The sequence below is a fragment of the Vipera ursinii genome (assembly GCF_947247035.1).
Source record: "Vipera ursinii genome assembly, chromosome: 3".
NCBI classification, from domain to species: domain Eukaryota; kingdom Metazoa; phylum Chordata; class Lepidosauria; order Squamata; family Viperidae; genus Vipera; species Vipera ursinii.
This window is the reverse complement of record NC_139516.1, coordinates 105488247-105513753: the sequence shown is the minus strand read 5'-3', so window position 1 is coordinate 105513753 and position 25507 is coordinate 105488247. Positions and strand designations below refer to the sequence as shown.

Below are 25507 nucleotides of genomic sequence, written 5' to 3'. Positions count from 1 at the left end.
TACAAAATGCTTGCATTTACTAGGGTCCTTATCCTAATGCTTTGATTAAATGTTTATTTCCAACATAGGAATATATTCCATCTAAGGATCCTTTTTAAAAATAAACATCAAAAAGGATTTGAATATCTAGATGTGAGTATATGTTTCCTATTCAAGCACAAATACTAAAACACTGGAATAACTGTCACTATATACAGGGCTTTTTTTGTCATAGAACGCTCAGAACGGAGTTCCGGTACCTTTTTTGGATGGAACCTTGTAGGGTAGGTAAGGTGGGTTGTATGACATGTGTGAGTTCCGGCACCTTTTTCTTTTACAAAAAAAGCACTGACTATATATATTTTATTGCAAAGAAACAGGACATAACTGGTTTCGTGTAGAGATAACAATTCAGCTAGAATATTTTGCTGCATAGTATCTTTTATTTTTTTTTAACTTATACTGTGAGAATTAAAAAGACAATACAGTACCTGAGAGGGTGTCTGTAGGGACAGTTGCTTACTTAAAAATAGCAAGTGCAATCAGCCAATGAAAAACTTGTCCTGTTTTCATATGTGTTGCATGCACTGCACACATGTAGAAAAGGGCAGGGTTTTGATTGCCTGGTTGTCCCTCTTCCACATTTTGAAGCAGTGACTGTTACTATGAATGTTCCTGATGCTTGACAGACATTATTTCTGAAGCAACAATAATAGCTGGAATTAAATATTTAAAATCTCAAATTAATTCACATTGTAATATAATTATGACAAAGATTAGCAACTAAAGACTTTAGGGATAAATCTGCCCTCTTTGCCTCTTTGTCAAATAATGACAATGCTGGCTGTCACAAGTGTAGAACTAATTGGTGACTTATTGTTTCTATTATTTTGCTAATCTGCCATCAGAGTTCCCCCCACCCAGTGAAATTCTATTGTTGTACAGATTAAATCCTAAATTTGGGCTATAGAATGCTAAACTCATAATTGTCAAAGCATGCTATCAACTATTCCAACATGTTAAAAAAGAGATCTGTAATTATGAGGCAATGCAAATTTATTTAATGTCTTCTTTTTTATTTCATGCACTGAAATGAAATAGTAGAATGATGGCTTATCATCAAAATAATTTGACAGCCTATGCATTTAAAAGGTATTTATACAGTTCAGAGTTCAAAGGATTATAATCTAAAAATATGTTAGTTCTGGGGGTTGTGAATAGCAGTTAAAAAACAGAATGATGAAAGATGAGCAATTAGTTAGTAAATTAAAATTTTCAAGCAGCCAAAAGTATAGCCGCCATTCTCTGCTCTTCCTGCCTAAAATAAGTGCCAAATTGTGCCAGTGGCAATTTATTGTTTTGTGGCTAATAATATTTGTAGCTGCTCTGGAATCTGCTAATGCATCTAATTACAAACTTTTAAAATTGTTTTACAATACATGATTAGTTATTCAGATTGACTACATTTGCAGCACTTGCTTTTACCATAGTAAACAAATTAACCTATCTGCCCTTGCTATCAGTTTTAAACTACTTTGTGGCCTTCTGCTAGCAGTTCAACCAAGACTTACTGCAATGGATTTTCATTTCTCCTATTCTAGGACAGGAGATCAGAAAAAAAATCATTCTAATCAGGCTAACAAAAGTTAGCCTTAGAAGTTAACCTTAGCCCTTAGAAGGCTCTTTTGAAGTTGAGAGTCAGAGGAGCAGAGTTATAAATGCCCTACTCTGGAAGAATCGCTGAATATATGAAGCCCTTTTGTTTGTTACTATAAACATTTGTCATTCCCTTTGAAAAAAGCAGGTAAATGAGTGCTCCACAGAATGGTATAGAAAAAAGGATAGAAAAATCAGTTCCAATTATTCTGGTAAATTTTAAATATAGCAACCATAACAATGATAAAGAAAAGGAATTAGCTCTCTCCATTCTCAAAGTATCTGCCAAAGCTTTTAAGTACAAAACCAACAATCTACCTATGAAAATTTAAAACACTATGTCCAATTGTGTTCCATAAGATTCCAGTAAGGAAATGTTTACTATTGCTTCTGTTGATGATTTGCTTTTCTTTTTTCTTTACTATATGTCACACAATGTTTTTTTTCTCTCTTGAAACACCTGATTTTAGCACTTCCTTCCAAATTCTACCGAGAGTCACTGAAATCTCATCCACAAATAGATGGTTCATTGTCAATAGGGGCAATCAATATTTCCATTGAACTGTGTTTTCAAAACGTAGGAAAAGCTAAACATTCTGTCAAATTACAACTAGCAGTTTGTAAAATTCTTCACCACTTGAGTGATGATTCTTTCATGATTCACTTCTAAATGAGTAAGTGACATGAAGCAGCAATTGGCAGAAGAGTATTATTCAAACAATGCAGATTTTCAGAAAGCCATATGTTCAAATTAAAAGATGGCTCTCAATTTGAATAAATCTCTCCATTCTAGTTTTAAGGAGAGTAATCATAATTTGGGCTCAGACTTTAAATTTAGAAAATTCTATTTTGTAAGTGATGAATCAGAACAGTCGCCCTCATTATTTTCCTCAACTTTCTTCACTTTAAATATCTGCCGCATCCGTGTCCAGTGAGGACTCACCTGCTTGTTCAAAATCACCCCCTTGATCAAAAGTGACATTTTCAGAGTCCATGCTCACCACATTGCTAGCCTCAGTTTCTACTACTTCTAAGGAAACTAGCAGAGAGGGTGACTTGGTGCTTAAAGATTCTGTATTCAACATGCTTTCTTGAGTTTCAACAGAACAGCTCAAGGATGATATCTCTGTTTCCCTCAGGACAGATTGCAGAAGGGACAATTCTGCTTCTTGAGAATCTGCTTTAATACATTGTCCCATTTGGAAGTCATCTTCTTTTGGAAATAAATGGAGAGAAGAAAGTCTTTCTCTTATCTGGTCAGGTTGTTCACCTTCAGCCTGATCTGTTTGTGTCTTCTGTTCTTCAGACACAACATTGTCAGATGAAGGGCCTATTTTATTCTGGTCAGATTGTCTGCTTTCAGGAGATGGCTCTGTTTGAGACTGGTCATAGATACCATCATTCTTTTCATTTGAATGTGCTATGTTTGGCTCTCTGTTCAACTCTTCCCTTGAGATATTACTGGGACTCTGTTCTTCAGACTTCTCAGAAGCATCCTGATGAATTATGGTGCTTGTTTCCCCAGGTCTACTTACAATATTTGTATCATCTGCTTTTACAGTGGGAAGAAAGGGCTTCTGCAGATCACCTGTCTGATAGTCCTCTTTACTCTTTTCTTCTGCTTTTTCCTTTGAGCTTGACATTCCACACTCTTGTAAATCTTGTTCTTTGTTCACAGACTGTTCATATTCTTTCAGTTCAACAGTAAAGGTCAACAAATTTCTAATTTCATTCACACCATTGCGAACTGGATGCTCTTCCACTTCTGCTGTTCCTTTGTTTTGTTTTATTGTGATTTCACTGCCATTTGTGATTGGAAAGGCTCCCTCTACAATGGTAAGTATTTTTGGACAAGATTCACTGCCACTGAGATCTGAAATTATTGTCCCCTCTTCTTTTGTCTCATCACATTCTTCTTCTTGATGGAGTTTCTCTGTTAAGAAAACCTCATTACTTCCAAGGCCAGCTTCTGATTTGTCCATCAAATTGGGGCCTGGCACTCTAGCTGGGCTAGCCTGTGCTGATTCTACAGGAGTTTTTAGATCACTCAAACTGGATACACTTTCAGAAGGCAGGTTTATTTCCTCATAAAGGTTATGTTTCTTCAGATGGACTGCTTCTTTTATGACTAAGCAGGAGATGGACACAAACAAACAGAGAAAAGATATTCAGTCATAGAATAAGAGCACAGAAACATGCTGAGAACAAGGCAATACTATCATGGAAGAACTAGATGGAGGAAAGTGTCTCTTCTCAAATCATCCATAAAGTTTTTCTTCTTTAATCAATAAAGCACTTCCTCAATCCTGTACTCCCAGATGTATTAGTCTTCACCTCTGACAATGCCCAGTGAACCAGGTATAGATAATATATTTTGATTTTTCAACCCTGTTTTAAAACTATTGGCTAATTGGAAGAATCCAAAGGTTGCTGAATGAAAAAGATCAAGGTAAAACTGCCATCTCCTTGAATCAATCAGCCCATTTTTATACTTGCCAAGACAGATTAATATGTATCTCACAGGAAGCAAAGTTACCTTTCAGGGATTCATCAAACAATATCTGAAACAGAATCTCTTCATAGACATTTTCAACTTGAATCACACTGTTATATTCAGCAAAGATGTACTGTTCATACTCCTGAAGCATCTACAGAACAAGATATGATTTAAAGTAATAATGGCTAAATAGAAAATAATACATTTGTGGAAAAGACAATACAGTCTAATTCAAGTGAGGTTTATTAGAATATCTGAGAGCGAAGGTGTCTTAATCTATCTCTGCAACAAGATGAATTTCATTGGGAACAGACACAAGTAAGCATAGTGGGTTCCTCAGACACTGGAAATAGGATGTGGTTTGCATAAATATTATGAGTACAAAATATCTGCACATTCTTCCTTTATTAGGAAAACAGATAGAATTCTCAATTCCTTTGCTAATCACTCTTTGTAGCTATCAATTTTCTAAAGTGATAAAAAAATCTAAATTGATAAAAAAAGAAAATGCAGCCTTTTGCAAATTGCTCCTTTTTCTTTCTCAAGCTCTGAGAACCCATTGCAAGAAGATGCCACAAATACTATGTACATGTTTATGTCTTTCCATCTGTTTTAAAATATCTCACTCCTATGTATATCTGTTTCTTAACAGAATATTCATAAGAACTGCATAAATTAGTTTTTCAAGTAAACATGACACATGCATTATACACAGGATTACATAAGTTCTTCTAATTCATTTTTGTAGATATAATATGCAAGGGGTCCTTTGTAACATCTTATCATTTTGCCCAAAATAACTTTTAATTATCTTTTAATATTTCAGAAAAATACAGATCCTCTCTAAAGTCTCCTTCAATCCTTATATTTTATTATTTGTTCTAACATAAGGAAATAACCATATCCTGCACCCAATGTATTCTTTTGGCTTTCAAAGAAAGAAAAGACTAACTTTTACAACAACCTTGGAGTTTTAGGAAGAGAGGTAGGTTTAAGAAAAACTTGTCATATGTAATCTAGGTCAGTGAAAATCAACAGGATATCATTGCATTTCCACAGACTTCAAAACTAAAGAACCATTGTCTGCTGACATTATTAGCATTTTAGTTTTGATTTGTGAATCTTATTCTCCTTTTGAGTCATATATGTCAGTATATTAACCTACCGGTTTACAAGTTGAAGCCAATGTCCGCTGCAGTGTGGGCAGAGTGATCTGGACCAAGATTTCCTGAAATATCCTCTTCCGGATAGTACTGCTGTCATAATCATATTGCTATCAATTTTATGTAAAAAGAAGAATCAGGTATGAGATTTTGGAAAGCCAAACACCTACTTCTCATCTTCATCCCCCGGCTAACATTTGTTGTTGTTGTTAGTTGTGAAGTCGTGTCCAACCCATCGCAACCCCATGGACAACGTTCCTCCAGGCCTTCCTGTCCTCTACCATCTTCTGGAGTCCATTTAAGCTCATGACTACTGCTTCAGTGACTCCATCTAGCCACCTCATTCTCTGTCGTCCCCTTCTTCTATTGCCCTCAATACATTACAGTGGTATCATCTGCATATCTTAGGTTGTTGATATTTCTCCCGGCAATCTTAATTCCAACTTTTGATTCATCTAGCCCTGCCTTTCTCATGATGCATATAAGTTAAATAGGCAGGGCGACAGTATACAGCCTTGCCAGACTCCTTTCCCAATTTTGAACCAATCAGTGGTTCCGTGTCCCATATATATAGGGACGCGGTGGCTCAGTGGGTTAGGATGCTGAGCTTGGATCAGAAGGTTGGCAGTTTGGCGGGTCGAATCCCGAGTGCCGTGTAGCAGAGTGACCGCCTGTTACTCGTCCCAGCTTCTGCCAACCTAGCAGTTCAAAAGCACGTAAAAATGCAAGTAGAAAATAGGGACCACTACGGTGGGAAGGTAACAGTGTTCCGTGCGCCTTTGGCATCTAGTCATGCCGGCCACATGACCATGGAGACGTCCTCGAACAAGCGCTGGCTCTTCGGCTTTGAAACGGAGATGAGCACCAGCCCTTAGAGTTGGAAACAACTAGCACGCATGTTAGGGGAAACCTTTACATATATATATATATATATATGTGTGTGTGTGTGTGTGTGTGTGTGTGTATATATATATATATATATATATATATATATATATATATATATATATTATCAAGGAAGTTTTCAACAGAGTAAAAACAGTACTGTAATTTGAAAATAAGAAGCATAAAGAAAAATAAGAAGTAAAGAAAGAAAAAGGAAGGAAAAGGTTATAAAGATCTTAAGAAAATAGGAAGCCAGTTCACTGTAGCAAATTTGGAATAAGTCTTGTCGATGTTATCTGGGAGGAGTTCGACCCTGTGACTCCTGAAGACGTGGACAGGATCATGGGGAAGCTGAGCTCCACCATGTGTTTATTGGACCCGTGTCCCTCCTGGCTGGTTTATGCGGCCCGGGATGGGACACGAGGCTGGCTCCAGGCAGTGATAACTGCTTCTTTGAGTGAGGGTAGTTTTCCTGCCACCTTGAAGGAGGCGGTGGTGAGACCCCTCGTCAAGAAGCCTGCCTTGGACCCAGCAATATTAAACAACTTTTGTCTGGTCTTCAACCTTCGCTTTCTTGCGAAGGTTGTTGAGAGCGTGGTGGTGCATCAGCTCCCTTTGTTCTTGGAGGAAGCTGATTATCTGGACCCGTACCAATCGGGTTTCAGGCCCGGGTACAGCACGGAGATGGCATTGGTCGCGCTGGTGAATGATCTCTGGTGGGCTCGGGACAGGGGTTGTTCCTCTGTCCTAGTCCTATTAGACCTCTCAGCGGCTTTCGATACCATCGACCATGTCTGCAGCGTCTCAGGGGGTTGGGAGTGGGAGGCACAGTTTTTCAGTGGTTCTCCTCCTACCTTCTGGCACGTTCGCAGTCGGTGTTGGCAGGGGGGCAGAGGTTGACCTTGAGGCCTCTCATTGGTGGAGTTCCCCAGGGATCGGTCCTCTCGCCTCTCCTGTTCAACATTGTTGTGACTCAGGGCCAGCCTGTGGTTTCGGCAGCCGGCTCAGATGTGTCGGATGACTCAGATGAGGGGGAGGAGGACCGTGTGGGAGACGAACCGGTTGATGATGGCGTGGAGGCTTGGCAGAGTTCCCAGCCGGGGCCCTCTTCTCAGCTGCGTGAGCCCGATAGTGCGGAAGATGATGACCCACAGCTGGCCCTGTTCAAGGACGCCCGACGCAGGAGGCAGTCGAGCAGGAACAAACAAAGAAAGAATGTGGGACTCCTCGGGAGGAGGCACAGGGAGACCACGCCCTGAGCTCTCTATAAAAGGAGTGTTTGGGGAGGGGCTGGTTGCTGAAAGCAACTTTTCCGCTTGAGAAGACAAGCTCTAGTGTTTTTGTTAACTGCGTAATAAATCTTGGCGGATGCCTTCTAGCCTTGGACGCTCTCCAGTCTCTTCTTTCTAAATAGGGGTTTGCCTTTACAAGGCCAGAAGAGGGCTGGTTCAGAACAGTTTGCTTTCAGCCACCCACCCCTTATTACTACGATGGAGCAGCTTCTTGCCGAGAATGCCCAGCTCACCCAGCAACTCACTTTGCTGGCAGCTCAGGTGGCACAACTGCAAGCTCAGGTACATGCTGCACCCCCACCCAGGAGGAAATGTCAGATAGCTATGCCGGATAAATTTGCTGGTAAACCAGAACTGTTTCCTGCCTTCCTGGGACAATGCCAGCTTTATATCAGCGTGAGAGCAGCTGATTTCCCCACTGACCGAGATAAGGTGGGATTCATGTTGAGCCTTCTGTCGGGAGATGCAGCTCGTTGGGGCACGCCTCTGTTGGCACAGCCTAGCCCTTTGTTGGATAACTTTGGGGGGTTTTGTGACCATATGCGCCTCATGTACGAGGACCCGATTAAGGCGCAGACTGCCACCCGACGCCTGAAAGCTTTGAGGCAGGGTCAGCGCCCTCTACAGGCCTATATCAGTGATTTCCGGCTGCTTAGCCAGGATTCCGCCTGGAATGAGGCTGCGCTCGTGGATGCCTTTCAGGATGGCTTGTCAGAGGAGATGTTGGATGAGCTGGCCCGCGTGGACATTCCCTCAGACCTGAATGGGCTGATCCATCTTTGTCTGCGGATCGATGCCCGGCTGCAGCAGCGTAAGAGTCGCCGTGCCACCCCACAGACCCCTGCCGCCCCTGTTGTGCGTGAGCCCCCAGTCCAGAGGGAGGAGCCAATGGAGCTGGGTGCCGCCAGGTCCCGTCTATCGGTGACGGAAATGGACAGACGACGATCGGAGGGGTTGTGTTTTTACTGGACATTTACTGGACATTTGGCTGCTTCTTGCACGAAGAAGCGTCAGCGGGCGTCAGTGACCAAGCCTGCCCCGAGAAAGTCCCCTGCTTTGTTATCGGGAAACGGCCCGAGCCCGATCTAGACGGTGTGAAAGATCGGGCGACCCACAACGACCACGCCAAGCGACGCCGTTCCGACGGTGCCTGTGAACCTCCACGGCATTTGATTCTGGAGGCACGACTGATCCTTCCTGGCAAGCCAGAGGGGATTCCGGTCCATGCCTTAATTGACTCTGGGGCTACCACTAACTTTATGGATTCGGCCTTTGTGGCCAAATGGGCTGTTCCCCAGTGTCCAGTGGATCTGCCCATGCTTGTGGAGACCATCGATGGTCGAGTGCTCCTGTCCGGGCCTATTACGGCCGCCACGCAACCCGTGTGTATGGCCATCAGTACCCATGTGGAGGCCATTCAGTTTTACGTCACTTCGGATCTGCACTTCCCCGTGGTCTTGGGACTGGCATGGCTCCGGGCGCATGATCCACAGATCTATTGGTCTCAGAACTTGGTCACCTTCCCAAGTTTGCAGTGCGTGGACCACACCCGCCATATCTGTGCCGGCCAGGTGGAGGGTTCCTCAGGGGTTTCCTTGCCTCCCGAACTGTCCGACTTTGCTGATGTGTTCAGCGAGTCAGAGGCGGACCAATTACCCCCGCACAGGCCCTATGACTGTTCCATTGATCTAGTCCCTGATGCGCCTCTCCCAGTGGGGCGTTTGTACTCCATGTCGGAGCCCGAGTTGGCTGCATTGCGGGACTTCCTGACAAAGAATTTGGCTCGTGGTTTCATCCGGCCCTCGTCCTCGCCAGTGTCTGCGCCCGTGCTCTTCGTCAAAAAGAAGTCGGGCGAGTTACGGCTTTGCTGTGACTACCGGAAACTCAACGCCATCACGGTGCGTAACCGCTACCCGCTGCCCCTCATCCCCGAGCTCTTGGACCGACTCCGGGAGGCTAAGATCTTCACGAAACTGGACCTGCGTGGAGCTTACAACCTCGTCAGAGTTCGGCCGGGTGATGAGTGGAAGACGGCGTTTGGTACTCGCTATGGACATTTCGAGTACACGGTGATGCCGTTTGGCCTGACCAACGCCCCCGCTGTGTTTCAGCATTTTATGAACGATATCTTTCGGGATCTGTTGGACCAGTTTGTCGTGATTTACCTGGACGACATCCTGATTTACTCCCTGTCGCGTGAAGCGCATCATCAGCATCTCCGTCAGGTCCTGCAGCGCCTCCGGGAACATCGGCTGTTTGCCAAGTTGGAGAAGTGCCAGTTCTACCAGGTGACCATCGATTTCCTGGGTCACCGCATTTCTCCTGAGGGCATCGCCATGGAGCCGAGTAAAGTCGAGTCGTTGCAGAGTTGGCAACCCCCGCGTCGCGTGAAGGACGTTCAGCGACTCCTTGGATTTGCCAACTACTATCGGACATTCATCCCTGGCTTTGCTGCCTTGACAGCCCCCCTCACCCGGCTCCTGCAGAAGAAGACTCGGTTCCAGTGGAACGCCCCCGAACAACAGGCGTTCCAGGCTTTGAAGGACGCCTTCATGAAGGAGCCCATCTTGAAACATCCCGACACGCAACGGCCGTTTGTCGTGGAGGCGGACGCCTCCGACATTGCCATTGGGGCCGTGTTACTCCAGGCAACGACACCCAGCGGTACCCTTTTCCCTTGCGCGTATCACTCTCGGAAATTGAACCCCTCGGAGCGCAACTATACCATCTGGGAGAAGGAGCTGCTGGCCATCAAGGCGGCGTTCGAGGCTTGGAGGCATCATCTGGAGGGGGCGCGGCATCAGATCGAGGTCCGGACGGACCACAAGAATCTGGAAAGCCTGCAGACCGCTCGGAATTTGAATCAACGCCAGATCCGGTGGTCCCTCTTCTTTGCGAGGTTTGACTTCCGGGTGCGGTACATACCAAGCGGGCACAACCAGAGAGCGGATGCTCTGTCCAGAAAGCCCGAATACACCCGAGCGGAAGACAAGCTTCCGCCCAGGACAGTGATCCCCGTCGAGTCTTTTGCTGCGGTGCGGGAGCCGGTGGATATACGGGCTCGGATCCGGGAGGCGCAGCAGCAGGAGGCGTGGGTGGCTCAGCGGAAGGAAGAGGTGGGGCCAGATTCGCCTTGGTCGGTCGCGGATGGACTCCTGTATTATCGTGACCGGCTCTATGTTCCAGGAGGGCCACTCAGGGGACTCGTCCTCAGCCAGTGTCATGATAACCCGGCTGCGGGGCATTTTGGCCTGTTCAAGACTCTGAACCTGGTCTCCCGTACCTTCTGGTGGCCCCGAGTCCGACACGATGTCCAGTCTTATGTCACCTCCTGCATTCCTTGCAGGCAGGCCAAGTCAGCGACAGGGGCCCCGCCTGGTTTACTGCAGTCCTTGCCAACACCCAAGAGACCCTGGGGGGCTGTGTCCATGGACTTTCTGACGGATCTACCCCCATCCTCCGGCTTCACGACAGTGTTTGTGGTGGTGGACATGTTGACCAAGATGGCGCACTTCATCCCCTGTCGCGGCTTACCGTCACCTCGCGCCACTAGTCGCATGTTCATCCAACAGGTGTTCCGGCTGCATGGCCTTCCCGATAGAGTCGTCTCCGATAGGGGGGCCCAGTTTACAGCCCGCTTCTGGCAGGAGTTGATGCGGGCGTTGGACATTAAGGTTTGCCTCTCGTCCGCGCATCATCCTCAGACCGACGGGGGTACCGAGAAGGTCATCGGCATCTTAGAGCAGTATCTGCGCTGCTACGTTAACCTGCAGCAGGACAATTGGGTGGACTATTTGGCCATAGCCGAGTTTGCCTTTAACAACTCGCAGCACACCTCCACGCAGATGACACCGTTCTTGGCCAACGTGGGTTATCACCCCCGGTTTTTCCCCCTTTCTCCCGTGGACTCATCGGAGCCGGCAGCGAACGAATTTATGGCGGAGTTACAGACGATCCATCGGTTGGTGCGACGGCAGCTGGAGAAGGCCAAGGCCGACTACAAGAGGTTCGCCGATCGGTCGAGAAGGGATACGCCTCCACTATCGGTGGGGGATCGGGTCTGGCTGTCCACCAGGAACCTACCATCCACTCGGCCGGCGAGGAAGCTGGACCACCGTTACCTTGGACCGTTCCCAGTCGAGGCCGTCATCAATCCGGTCGCCTATCGTTTAACTCTGCCACGTTCCCTGCGCGTGCACCCCGTCTTCCATCGGTCCTTGTTGGTCCCCGAACAACCGGCCTGTCCACTTCGCCAAGCGGAACCTCCCCCATCAGGAACTCGTGATGGAGGCAGCACCCCCGAGTACGAGGTCGCCAGCATCCGGGATTCCCGCTGGCTGAAAGGTCGTTTCCAGTACCTGATCGAGTGGAAAGGGTACGGGCCGGAGGACTTCACATGGGAAGACGCGACCGCCGTTCATGCCCCTGCGTTGGTGACTGCGTTTCACGAACAGTTCCCATCCCGACCGCATCCGGATCGGCAGACCCGGGGGAAGGGCCCTGCGGTGCGGGATAGTGTTGTGACTCAGGGCCAGCCTGTGGTTTCGGCAGCCGGCTCAGATGTGTCGGATGACTCAGATGAGGGGGAGGAGGACCGTGTGGGAGACGAACCGGTTGATGATGGCGTGGAGGCTTGGCAGAGTTCCCAGCCGGGGCCCTCTTCTCAGCTGCGTGAGCCCGATAGTGCGGAAGATGATGACCCACAGCTGGCCCTGTTCAAGGACGCCCGACGCAGGAGGCAGTCGAGCAGGAACAAACAAAGAAAGAATGTGGGACTCCTCGGGAGGAGGCACAGGGAGACCACGCCCTGAGCTCTCTATAAAAGGAGTGTTTGGGGAGGGGCTGGTTGCTGAAAGCAACTTTTCCGCTTGAGAAGACAAGCTCTAGTGTTTTTGTTAACTGCGTAATAAATCTTGGCGGATGCCTTTTAGCCTTGGACGCTCTCCAGTCTCTTCTTTCTAAATAGGGGTTTGCCTTTACAAGGCCAGAAGAGGGCTGGTTCAGAACAAACATCTATATGAAGCCTCTGGGTGAGATCATTCGTGGTTTTGGACTTGATGATACCCAGCTTTTCATTTCTAATCCAAACCACCCCAGTGATGCCCTCGATGTGATGTCCCGTTGCCTGGAGGCAGTCCGGGTCTGGATGGGGGGGACAGGCTTCTGCTCAACCCTGACAAGACTGAGTGGCTGTTCATGCCGACATCCCGGGAAATTCAGATTATTCCATCTCTTGCTATGGGGGGTGAGCTATTGCCCCCCGTAGATAGGGCGCACAACTTGGGGGTCCTCCTAGACTCACAGCTCTCTCTAGAAGATCATATAGGAGCTGTGACTAGGGGGGCCTTTGCCCAAGTTCGCCTGGTGTGCCTATCTGAACTGGGATGCCTTGCGTACAGTCACTCATGCGCTCGTGACCTCTCGTTTGGACTACTGTAATGCTCTCTACATGGGGCTGCCATTGAAGACCACTCGGAGGCTCCAACTGGTGCAGAATGCAGCCGCGCGAGTTGTGTTGGGAGTCTCCCGATACTCCCATGTTACACCTTTGCTCCGCGAGCTGCATTGGCTGCCGGTTGCCCTCCGGGTGAGATTCAAGGTGCTGGTAATGACCTACAAAGCCCTACATGGCATGGGTCTGGATTACCTACGGCAGCACCTGCTGCCGGCGTCAACTTCCCTCCGTCCAGTGCGCTCCCACAGAGAGGGCCTCCTCAGGGTGCCTCCGATCAGAGAATGTCGACTGGTGGCCCCCAGGGGGAGGGCGTTCTCTGTGAGCGTGCCAGACCTGTGGAACCGCTTGCCGGTCGAGCTCCGGATGGCCCCCGACCTTCGTTCCTTCTGGCGGGATCTAAAAACCTATTTATTTGAGCAATCCGGCCTGGTCTGATGGGTTTGGGGTTGGGTTTTTAATATGGTTTTAACTATTGTATATATCGGGCATAAATTATTTAATTGTTTTTTAACTTTTGTACTTTGTTTTTTAATATTTATTGCCCTGTACACCGCCCTGAGTCCTTCGGGAGAAGGACGGTATAAAAAATTAATAAATAAATAATTTAATTTAATAAATAAATAAACTTATTTATTCTTAGTGTGTTTATTTGTTAATTCATTCATTTATTCTCAATATTAGATCCAACTAGGTATATGGCATTGAAATACACACATGCCTTCTATGTCATCCTTCTAAAATATGCTTCTGTGGGTGTCTGGGTTACAGTTCCCAGAATCCCCAGCTCCTTCTGACGGGACCTAAAAACACATTTATTTGAACAAGCTGGCCTGGTCTGATGGGTTTAGGGGTATTTTATAGTTTTGTATTAATTTATTGAATAGGGCTGTATTTAATATTTTTAATTTTTGTACATTGTATTTTATTGCATTGCCCTGTACACCGCCCTGAGTCCTTCAGGAGAAGGGCGGTATATAAATAAAATAAAATAAATAAATAAATATACCAGGTTGGGGAACTGTCAGCCCTACAAGGGAGACCAGACTCAGTGGAAGATTCACAGTTCCTTTTACTTAGATTGGCTATAGTAAAATAAAACTGCAAATCTGATTGTATTCTCTCTATGGTTTCTTTTATAACTGTATAATTTAGGGAAGTCTCTGAAAGGTTTCTACAAATCCCAGACTTAATCTTTGTTTTCCCACTTTCTCTCTTTCGTAACATTTCCCTCATTTCTTCTACAATTCCATCCTTTTTAACTCCACATTTGTTCAAGTTTGATCTTGAAAAACTCAACAATGGTGGAAATGGCTAAATATTTTGGTGGGAAACCATTAGGACAGGGGTTTCCAACCGGGGATGCTCGCACCCACTAGGGGTGTGAGACAATATTCCGGGGTGTGTGTGTGTGTGGAATAATTTGGGTTTTCCTAATTATAGTGTATATGCATAATTCATTGCCATTACAGTATTTCAAACTTTTTTTAATAAGAGTTTTTAATTCAATTTTATAGGGTTAGGAAAAGGTAAGGATAAGGATCCAGGGTAAGGATCAGGATTTGAGATGGGGTTACGATCGGGATTGGGGTAGGAACGGGGTTGGGAACAACATTGGGGTTGCCCCCCAATAACATTTTCAAGCTTTACCAAACAGACTATTGTCCGGGTACATATGTTCAATTAACACTAATTAATATAACAGTAAATAGCTATAATATATATGCAAAACGATAATCATAAATGGTATCAATTAGTCAACACATATCATTCTCCTTACTAATATATATTCAAAATAACATATCACATTCATTTTTCGCTAGTTCGTTTTCCTAATCATTGGTAAAATTTATCCCATGTTTTAAAATAAATTGAATCCTCTTTCTCTTTAATCTCTAAGGTTAATCTGTCCATTTCTGCACACTCTAAAATTTTCGTGATTAAAATCTCCTCAGTAGGTTTTCATTTTTCCAGTATTGGGCAAATGCTATTCTCGCTGCTGTCAATGCATGCAATATTAGATACTCATTCTCCTTCTCATACTTAGCTCCTAATATTCCTAACAGAAACAGTTCTGGTTTAAATTCAACCTGTATTTTAGTCATCTTTTCCAACCATTCTCCAAAGCACCTGATAGCAGGACAAGAAGCAATGGATGGAAACTAGTCAAGGAGAGAAGCAACCTAGAACTAAGGAGAAACTTCCTGACAGTTAGAACAATTAACCAGTGGAACAACCTGCCTCCAGAGGTGGTGAATGCTCCAACACTGGAGGTTTTTAAGAAGAGACTGGACAGCCATTTGCCTGAAATGGTAGAAGGTTTCCTGCCTGAGCAGGGGGTTGGACTAGATGACCTCCTCCTTCCAACTTTATATTATTATTATTATTATTATTATTATTATTATTATTATTATTATCATCATCATCATCATCATCATCATCATCATCATCATCATCATCATCTTAGGCCAGAACTTTTTCACTTTAGGGCATACCCACCAGATATGGTAGTAGGTACCTGGCCTTTGTTTACACTTCCAGCAATTATTCAAAGTATTTTTAAACATTTTAGCTAATCTTACTGGTGTCATATTCCATCTATAAATCATTTTATACAAATTTTCTTTATATGAAATTGCTTTAGTCAATTTAATATTTCTATCCCATAATTTTTGCCAGTCTTCCAAATCTATAGAATATCCAAACTTTTTTGCCCATGTTATCATTGTATTTTTTACTTGTTCTTCTTTCATCTCAAGTTTAGCAGAAATCTGTAAATTTTCTTAATCAGGTTTTCGTTTGTTTTTAATAATATTTGATCAAATTATGCCTGTTCTTTATAAAATCCCATTGTCTTTGCATCTTTTCTATATCTTGTTTGAATTTGCAAATATGGCCACCATGCTAAGTCAATACCTTGTCGATGTAAGTCTTGTCTGTCTTTCAATTTTCCTTCCTTATCTAGAATATTTTTGTAGGTAACGACTTTGTCATAGTTAATTAAGTTTGGGTAAGCAAAAGCTTCCATTGTTGAAAGCCACTCAGGTAGTTTAATATAGATTTTCTGCTTTATTCTTTCCCATTCTAAAAGAAGTACATTCCTTATAAAGTGATTTTGGAAGTATCTATGTATTTTACTTTTCTCATACCATAGAAAGGCATGCCAACCAATTTGTAGGTCGTGCCCCTCTAGTACAATAGTCTTTTATTTCTCAACATAATCCATTCTTTAAGCCATGGTAAAATGGCTGCTTGATAATATAGTCTCCAGTCCGGGAATCCAAATCCTCAACTATTTTTAGCTTCTTGTAACATTTTCACTTTAATTTGTGCTTTCTTCCCTTGCCAGATAAATCTCAATATTGTTGCATTTAGGTCATCAAAGAAAACCTTTCCCAATTTTACAGGGATTGTTTGAAATAGGAAGCGTACTTTCGGTAAAATATTCATTTTAACTGTAGCTATTCTTCCTAACAGCGGCAGTTGAAGATTTTTCCACTTTTTCAAGTCCAGTTTTATTTGTTTCAACAATCTTTCATAGTTATCTTCTTAATTTATGCTTTATTATCTCCATTTGTTTCTTAAGGATTTTCTTTTGTGGGTCTATTTGTAATTCTAATTCCAATTTTTTAAGTTCTTCTCTCAGCTTCAACTGTAATCGTTTCTTTTCCTTATTCTTTTTAGAGGTGTAAGTTATGGCCAACCCTCTAAAATATGCTTTAGCCGTATCCCATACATTTTGGAGTGATGTTTATTCTTTCTTATATATTTTTTTAAAAAAATCCATTTCCTTTGTTGCTAGTTGTAAAAATTCTTTTTCTTTCAATATAGATTTATTCAGAGGCCATCTCAATTTTTTCTTAGTTCCTTTCCAAGTCATTTTAATTGGGTTGTGATCTGCCCAAACATTAGTTTCTATCTCCAACTCTTGTATTATCATTTTCAAGTCAAAAGATGTCCATATCATATCAATTCTAGACCATGATTTATGTCTATTTGAATAGAATGTATATTGTGGTTTTTCTGGATTTCTCTCTCTCCATACGTTTTGAATGCACAATTCTTTCATTTTTGAAAACACTTTAGGTAGTATATTTCCTCCTTTTCTTCTTTGTTTATGGCTTTTGTAGTCCAGAGTTGCATCTACTATTGCATTAAAATCTCCCATTATACAAAGATTCAGGTAATTAAACTCCAATATTTTCTTGTGCAGTTGTTGGTAGACTCATTCTTGCTTAACATTAGGCACATATATTGCTACCAACATGTTATGTATCCAGGTACAAGCCTCTGCATAGCAGCAGCCACCAGGGGGCGTTTGGCCTGGACAGTTTTGGTGGGAAACCCAGGTTCGGCGGGAAACCTAGGGCCAACCCCATTGGCTAGCCGCCTACCTGGCCAGGTATATAAGGAGGCCAGGTAGCCCTTGTTCTTCAGTACGCTACCCCCCCCAATAAAGAGCTGAACGTCTCTTCCTTGCGTCGGACCCACTACATTACAGTGGCAACGAAGGTGGGATACTGCCGACAGAAGAGCTGAAGTCACTAGGGGGAACACACCGTGAGCTGAAGGGAAGAGGCAATTTCCTTCCTTTTCCCCCCGACGCGACCGCCAGCCACCCGGACCAATGCCGGTCACCGCAACCGCGACTCAAGACCCACAACTGACCATGCGATGGCACGGGCTGGACAACCCCGCGAATTTGACACCCGCCACCCCGAGAAATGGGCCTGGTACCTGGCGCACGCCGAGCTGTACATGCAGTTCAACCAGATCTCGGAGGACAGCGCGAAGGCAGCAGCCCTGCTGTGCATCGGGGGACCCGCACCCCTAAAGATGGCCACGAACCTGTTCACCCCAGAAGCCACCGATACCATCTCTTACCGGGACCTCGTTGCCAAGCCAACCTCCGGCCCCGGTGGTCTAAATTGGCCGCGAGGTTGCAGTTCGAAAGGAAGGACCAGCGTCCTGATGAGTCCAGAGCCGATTTCATCACCGCCCTACGAGAAGCCACCGTCACCTGCACGTTTTCGAACTTGGAGGAGCGGCTACAAGACAGGCTGGTTTGCGGCTTACGAGACAGGGGGCTGCAAGAGCGCCTGTTCGAAAAGGAGGAGGTTTCGCTCCAGGAGGCCCAAGACGCCATCCTCGCCCACGAAGCGGCCTGCGGGGCCGTCCAAGCAGTCCAGGAGACCCGAACCAGCAGCCAGGCGGCCAGCATCCCCCAGCAGGTCGCCACAGCCGAGGACGAGGAGGGTGAGCAGAGCATCGACCTCCTCCGACAGAAGTCGACCCCCAACCACCGAGGCGGATGCCCAAACAAGCCCAAGCCGGTGAGCAACAACCCCAATTCACAGAAGTGCGCAGGCTGCGGTGGGAACCACGTGCGCACCCTCTGCAAGTTCCGGTCGGCCATGTGTCGGGCCTGCAAGAAAACAGGCCACATAGCTGCGGTCTGTCGTAGCCGCCGCCCCCGAGAAGAAATCCACGAGCTGTGCCAAGAGGAATCGCCGTCTGAAGGTACTGGGGCCCCAACCAAATTATGAATTGGCTACGTTGAGAGCCGGCTGGACATCCACCACACGGGTAGCCGCCGGCTGCTCAAATGAAAAATTAGACATTGTCCGCAACTTTTTTTGTTGGGAATAATTACAGACGCTACAGTTGTGGACACCAAGTTGATGTTGAACTTAATTACGGCGGCAAGACTTTTGATAGGCCAATATTGGAAGAAAGAGGAACTGCCGACCATAGAGGAGTGGACTTTAAAGGTTTCCGACCTGGCAGAGATGGCGAAGATTTCGGCCTATTTGAAAGATCATTCGCAAGAACGCTATATTATGGAATGGAGAAAATGGATTGAGTTTATCCAGAATAAGTATAGGGTTAAGAAGTTTTATGTAGCATTTGAATAAGTCTTCTTTCGTCTTTTTTTCTTTTCTTATCTTAGTTTCTTTTTTTACATATTCAATATTATTAAGGCTTGTTTTATCCTATATAAGTTAGAGAGTGATGGATTTTAGAGTTTATAGTTGTTAGTATATGATTGTTTATGATTGCTTTTTATATATATACCTTGTATTTAGCTCTGGGAAGTCCGGGGGGGAGGGGGGGAGGGGGGGAGGTAGGGAGGGGGGAGGAGGGAGGGGGAAGGGGGGATTCTTAAAGGAAAATTGTATTTTAAAACTTTTCAATAAAAAAAAGAAAAAAGAAAAATTAGACTAACAATCCGGTTGCAGGGCATTCCTTGCAGCATGGAGCTTGACTCCGGATCAGCGGTCTCTGTCATTTCGGACGAGACCCTTAACTATATCAACAGCCAGAGCAAGCAGCGGATTAAATTACGGCCCACAAATTTAGCCCTGACCGACTTCCAGAACTCACCGGTCAAGGTAAAGGGGGAGGCTACCGTTTCGGTGGGGTTTAAGGGTCGCGAAGAGCACCTGGAGGTGGTAGTGGTAGAGGGCCAGAGAGCCAGCCTAGTCGGCCTAAACTGGTTTGAGGCCCTGGGAATCATAGTCTCTGGGATCCACCGGATCCAGGGAGACTCCGTCAAGGCCGTCTGCAAAGAGTTCACAGACATCTTCGATGGGACGCTGGGTACACAGGGCCCCCCATCTCATTCAAGCTAAACCCGAACGTCCCCCCACTAGGGTCAGGCCGCGGCGAGTCCCCTTTGTGCTCAAGCACAAAATTGAGTGCGAACTGGATAAGCTGGTGGCCCAGGGAATCTTAGAGCCCATAAATGGGGGGGAGTGGGAAACCCCGATCGTCACCCCGCTCAAATCCAACGGGGAGATAAGGATTTGCGCCGACTACAAGTGCTCGGTGAACCGTGCCCTAAACCCGCACCCACGGTCAGCCACGTTCTCGCTTCCCTCCAAGGCGGCGCCATTTTTGCAAGGCTCGATCTTGCATAGGCGTACCAGCAACTCACGGTTACCAAGGCAACAGCAGACACTCAGACTATAGTATCTCACAGGGGAGTGTTCAGGGTGAACAGGCTGCAGTTTGGGATCAGCGTAGCTCCTGGCATTTTCCAGGAAATTATGGAGAAAACCCTCAGGGGCATCCCAGGAGTCTGTCCTTATTTCGATGACGTCCTGATTGCAGGAGCATCAGCAGAAGAGCTGGCAGGTAGGCTGAGGGAGGTACTATCCAGGCTGCGCACTGCTGGCCTCAAACTAAAGGAGAGGTGCAGCATAGGTGTTCCATCCACAGAATTTCTGGGATTCAGGGTAGATGCCAAGGGAATCCACCCCACAAAGTCCAAGCTTAGGGCAATCAAACTGGCACCCACACCCAAGAACAAGGCAGAGCTACAGGCATTCCTGGGCCTGCTCAATTTCTATCACACATTCCTCCCACACAAGGCAGCCATTGCAGAGCCACTTCACAGGTTACTGGACAAAAAGGCAGCATGGGTCTGGACTTCCGTCCATGATCAAAGCTTCAGAGCATTAAAAGCGCTTCTGTCTGACAAGTCCACAGTAACACACTTCATCGAAACAAAGCCCATATGCATTGCGTGCGATGCATCCCCTTATGGCGTGGGCGCAGTTCTAAGTCACCTTGAGCCTAATGGGGCTCAAATTCCCATAGCCTACTATTCCAGGACGCTGTCTGGAGCAGAGAGGAACTACGCCCAAATTGATAGGGAAGCCATGGCAATCGTGGCAGGAATTAAGAAGTTCCACGATTACCAGTATGGCAGGGAGTTCACTGTCTACACGGACCACAAACCACTCCTGGGCCTGTTCACAAAGGACAAGCAGACACCCCAAATTCTGTCTCCCAGAATGCTCCGGTGGTCCATCTTCCTTGCAGCTTACAATTGCAAGCTGGTGCACAAGCCAGGGAAGGAGATGGGCCACGCAGACGGCTTAAGTAGGCTACCCCTTGACACCACTGAACCAGACCCGGCACCAGCAACGCAGATCCTAGCTCTGCAGGAATTACCAGAATGCCCAGTCCATGCCAAGGACATTGCCAGCAACACAGCCACTGATAACATCATGAGCAGGGTACACTCATGGGTTTGCACAGGGTGGCAGGACAAGTCTCCGGGGCCGGAGTTACAGGCCTATTTCACCAGGCGACACGAGCTCTCCACGCACAAGAGTTGCCTCCTCTGGGGAAGCAGGGTCATCATCCCCACTGCAGTCCGGGGCAGGGTATTGGAATCCTTACATGAGGGACATCCGGGGGTGGTTAGGATGAAGGCACTGGCCAGAAGCTACCTCTGGTGGCCAGGGCTGGACAAGGACATTGAGGAACGGGTCAAGGCCTGTTACACGTGCCAGAGATCCAGGCCAGAAATGCCCCACGCACCAGTACACAGGTGGGAGGCCACACATACACCCTGGTCCCGCATCCACATTGACTATGCGGGGCCCTTCCAGGGCCAACTGTTCTTAGTGGTAGTGGACAGCCACTCTAAGTGGCTGGAGGTAGTCCCTGTTCCCAACATGACCTCGGCTAGGACAATCCAAGTGCTCAGAGCTCTCTTTGCCACACACGGCCTCCCCGACATCATTGTATCCGATAACGGGCCTCAGTTTACCGCTAATGATTTCCAAGCATTCTTGAAGGCGAATTGGATTAGACACGCCACCTCCGCGCCCTTCCACCCATCGACTAACGGGCAAGCTGAACGGATGGTAAGGACAACCAAGGACGCGCTCCAGCGCATCATCAGCGTCCCCAGACTGGCATCACAGACTGGCAAAATTTCTGCTCGCCCAACACACCACACTGTGCGTTGCCACCGGGAAGAGCCCAGCAGAACTACGATGGGGACGGTGCCTCATCACCAAGCTTGACCGTTTGCACCCTGACCGTGTGGCAGCAGAAACGGACAGGCCCACATCACATAGGGTACTCAACGTGGGGGACCTGGTTTGGGCAAGGAACTACGGGGCAGGACACACATGGATTCCAGGGACAGTAGTTGACAAAACGGGGCCTCTATCCTACATCATAGGGGTGGAGGGGGATAGACACATCAGGCGTCATATAGACCAGCTCAGAGGAAGGGTCCCTGAGTGCACCACACACGCCCAACCTGACAATCACACCCCAGAAGAGGCCAGACCAACTGGAAGCCACACGGACCCTGAACCTGAGGAAGATGGCCTCCTACAACCAGCCCTGCAGCAGCAGGGCATCATTGGTGGCAGGAACCGGGCAGCCAGACCCAACCCAGTGCAAGAATATCGTGAGCCAGACAGGTTGGGCCAGGGAGTAGCCACACCCAGACGGTCTACCAGGTCCCACAGGACACCTGCATACCTAGCAGACTATGTGTGCAAGTGACATCCACGCACGAGTATACATCATGTTGTGTTGTAAATAGTTATGTGTGTGTTATAGTTACAAGGTTGTTCTTCTCTAAGGGGGGAGGGGTGTAATGTATCCAGGTACAAGCCTCTGCATAGCAGCAGCCACCAGGGGGCATTTGGCCTGGATGGTTTTGGCGGGAAACCCAGTTTCGGTGGGAAACCTAGGGCAACCCCATTGGCTAGCTGCCTACCTGACCAGGTATATAAGGAGGCCAGGTAGCCCTTGTTCTTCAGTACGCTACCCCCCCCCATAAAGAGCTGAACACGTACTCCGGCTGGAGTCTCTTCCTTGCGTCAGACCCACTACATTACAAACAATATCTGTTTTTGATCCATCATGATTTCCACCATTAATATTCTCTCCTCTTCTTCTACATAAATTTGTTTGGGATTCATCTTTCCTTTAATATAAAGGGCTATTCCCCTTTTCTTTTGAGATGTGAGTGTAAAGTAAAGTTTACCCATTTTCAGTTGTTCTAGGATTTTAAAGTGTTTTCTCTTAATATGTGTCTCTTGGAGGCAAATTATATCCATTTTTAACTTCTGTAGTCTTGTAAAAAATTTCTCCTTTTTAAAGGAGAGTTCAGTCCATTTATATTTATTGAGAAAATTTCAATCTCCTTCATAATTTTCAGTTATATCTCGGTCTGTCTTCTAGTCGATCTAATCTGTCTCTGGTCTCTTGGTCTTGCACCTGCTTCTAAGCATGTGTTTTTATCTTCTTTCTCCTCTGTTTGTTTGGCCGCTCCTTCAGTTACCATTTCCTCTTGTTTCTTGGGTTCAGAGTCACCTTTTTAGAAGAATGCTGTGTGAGTGTCAAAAAATTCCATTGCTTTAAGCAGGGTATCCAGTCTATATCTTCGTATCCCAATAGATTAGGATCCCTTCTGGGAGCAACCATTGAAATTTGACTCCTTTTTCGACCAGTTTCCTGGTTAAGAACTGATAATCTCTTCGAGCCTCTCTTACCCTTCTAGGAAATTGTTTGAGCACAACTACTTCTTTGTCTTTGTATTTTAACAGTTGATCTCTTACTTTTCTCAAAATCTCATCTTTTATGGATCTTCTAAGAAATCTAACATGGACTTCTCTAGGCACTTTATTTCTCCTAGCATAGTTTGAGTTAACTCTGTAAACCTGATCCAATTCTCTTTTCATTTGGGTCTTCCCCATTCCTAGAACACCTGCAAGTAACTCAGTTATCAGGTCTAGGAGGTCCTCTTCCTTGTCTTCTATTAAATTTTGAAACCTTAAAAAGTATGACGCCCGCTCCATCTCTATCACCACAAGAGAATCTTCCAGTTCTCCATTTATTTGGACCAATTTTTCATTTTCATCTTTTAAGGATTCTAATTTCTGGTCAACTTCGACTGACTTATCTTCCATTTTTTAGATCCTTTGCTGATTATCTGTAATCATTTGTTTAAAATTTTCAATTTGTGAATCTATGTTAATAATTTTTTGATGCATTTTATCAAGATCATTTTTCAAGTCTTCATAGTTTTTTGTCAAGGATGCCATCTGGGCTGCAATTGCCGGCAAAATGGTCTGAGTGTCTTTTTGTTGGGCATCCATTTTTTCTTGCTGCAGCATTGTCGTAATTGATTTTTGATATACTGGACTTGCAAAGGTCGAGGCAGGGGCGGAAGATCCTTTTCTCCCAAGTTTAGATAGGTTTGAAGTGCTCATCTTGGTCTCTATACCTTATATTGTAATCCACAGGGTGGCCAAATAGCCAGCTTTTATAATCCAATAACCTCCTATTGGTAGGAGGAAAAATCCACAAGAATAGGTAAAAATAAAAAGAAAAGAAGAAGGTAAAAAATAGCAACAGGAGAAAAAAAGGGGGAGGATAATGAAAAAAGGAAAAAGAAAAAACGGAAAAACTCCCAGAATAAAAAGGATAAAAAGAAAAAGGCAAAAATATCAGGTTTATAGTCTACCACATTCTATTCAAAAGAAGAAAGAGAAAAAAACCCCACAAATTCTTAATTTCCAGTTCTTCTAAGACAGCTTGTTATAGTTCCAAAACACAATACTTATAATCCAAGGGAGAAGATGGCTCCAAGTACCATTTATTTATTAATATAGTATGTTTTGTAAGGCCAGATAGAGTAAAAGCAAATCTTTTCTCAAAAAAGTTTCAAGGTCTTAGATAAGGAATGTCTGGGCATACAGTCAAACATCTAGGCTAGGTCAACACCAGACAGATGAGAGTGAAAAAAGATTCTCAATTTAGCCACCGGGCAACACAAGATGTCCATTCCTGATACGTTTGAAAGGGAAAAAGGAAAAGAACAAAAACTGGCCAAAAGAGAAAATGAGCTGAATAGATAGAAAATACAAACTGACGCTTCCAGCAAGAAAACAAAAAACAAAAAGCCTCTATAAGAACAATAACTTCCCCAAAGTTCTCTTAAGGCTCAAACAGCTTACGATATGAGAAGTTCTTAAGTTGCACAAAAGCTTAAACTGCCACTAGAGTTCAGGAGGGGAAAAAAAGGAATTCCACCCCCTCCCTAAAGATGAAAGGCTTCACTCTGAGCTGTAAAAGAGCTAATTGCCAATAAATCCACCTCTACTGAGAAAAAAGATGGCGTTCTCACCGTGTTCAGCTGTTTGCTGTCATTCTGAGCTCCTTCTCCGTTTCCGACTATCAGCTGGTAATGGAGAATCGCATGAATGCGGTCCTCCTTTCTTCTGCTGATTCCAGGGGCTCCTTTGGCTCCAACAAGCCGGCTACCACCGGCCTGTGGTCCCCAAAGCTTCACCCCTTGGTGGCCACCTCTCCAGGGCAGCTTTCAGTCCAAACAGACCCACCAGCAAGGGAAAATCGGACCCAGGGAGAGGAGAGTCTCTCTCCCAGGTCTATTCTCAGCGACATCACCGAAGACACTCCCATTATTTCAAACTTTTGTAAGGGGTGCGAGAATATATCGGAAACGTTCTAGGGGTATAGAAAAGTTTGGGAGCCACTGCATTAGGAAATATCAGAATTATAGATTGGAAGGTTTTAAAAAATGCAAAAAAAGCAATGGAAAACTATTTTTGTATTATTGCTAAGAACATTACATGGATCTGTCCATCAAGCCTCCAAGAATCAAGTTTGATTCTAACAAGAATTTACCTTTTTATTTTATACAGTGGCTTTCTAAAAAGCAGGTTCCTTTTTTGAATATGCATGTCTACTTGATTTGCTCTGAAACCCATATCCAAAATTTGATCCAATCTCTACCAGGACG

At 45.4% G+C, this 25507-nt stretch overlaps 1 protein-coding gene across 1 annotated transcript in view; it reads right to left on the bottom strand.

Annotated features, from left to right (window-relative positions):
• Window positions 1–239: 239 nt before the first annotated feature.
• Window positions 240–25507, bottom strand: part of NIBAN1 (niban apoptosis regulator 1) — a 149023-nt gene continuing 123755 nt past the window's right edge. Inside the window, exons 12-14 of the mRNA XM_083359070.1 lie at window positions 5298–5405; window positions 4172–4283; window positions 240–3763 (exon numbers count right to left, since the gene is read on the bottom strand). Coding sequence (XP_083215196.1) covers window positions 2541–3763; window positions 4172–4283; window positions 5298–5405 — 1443 coding nt within the window. The 3' untranslated portion in view covers window positions 240–2540. The remainder of the gene's footprint in view (window positions 3764–4171; window positions 4284–5297; window positions 5406–25507) is intronic.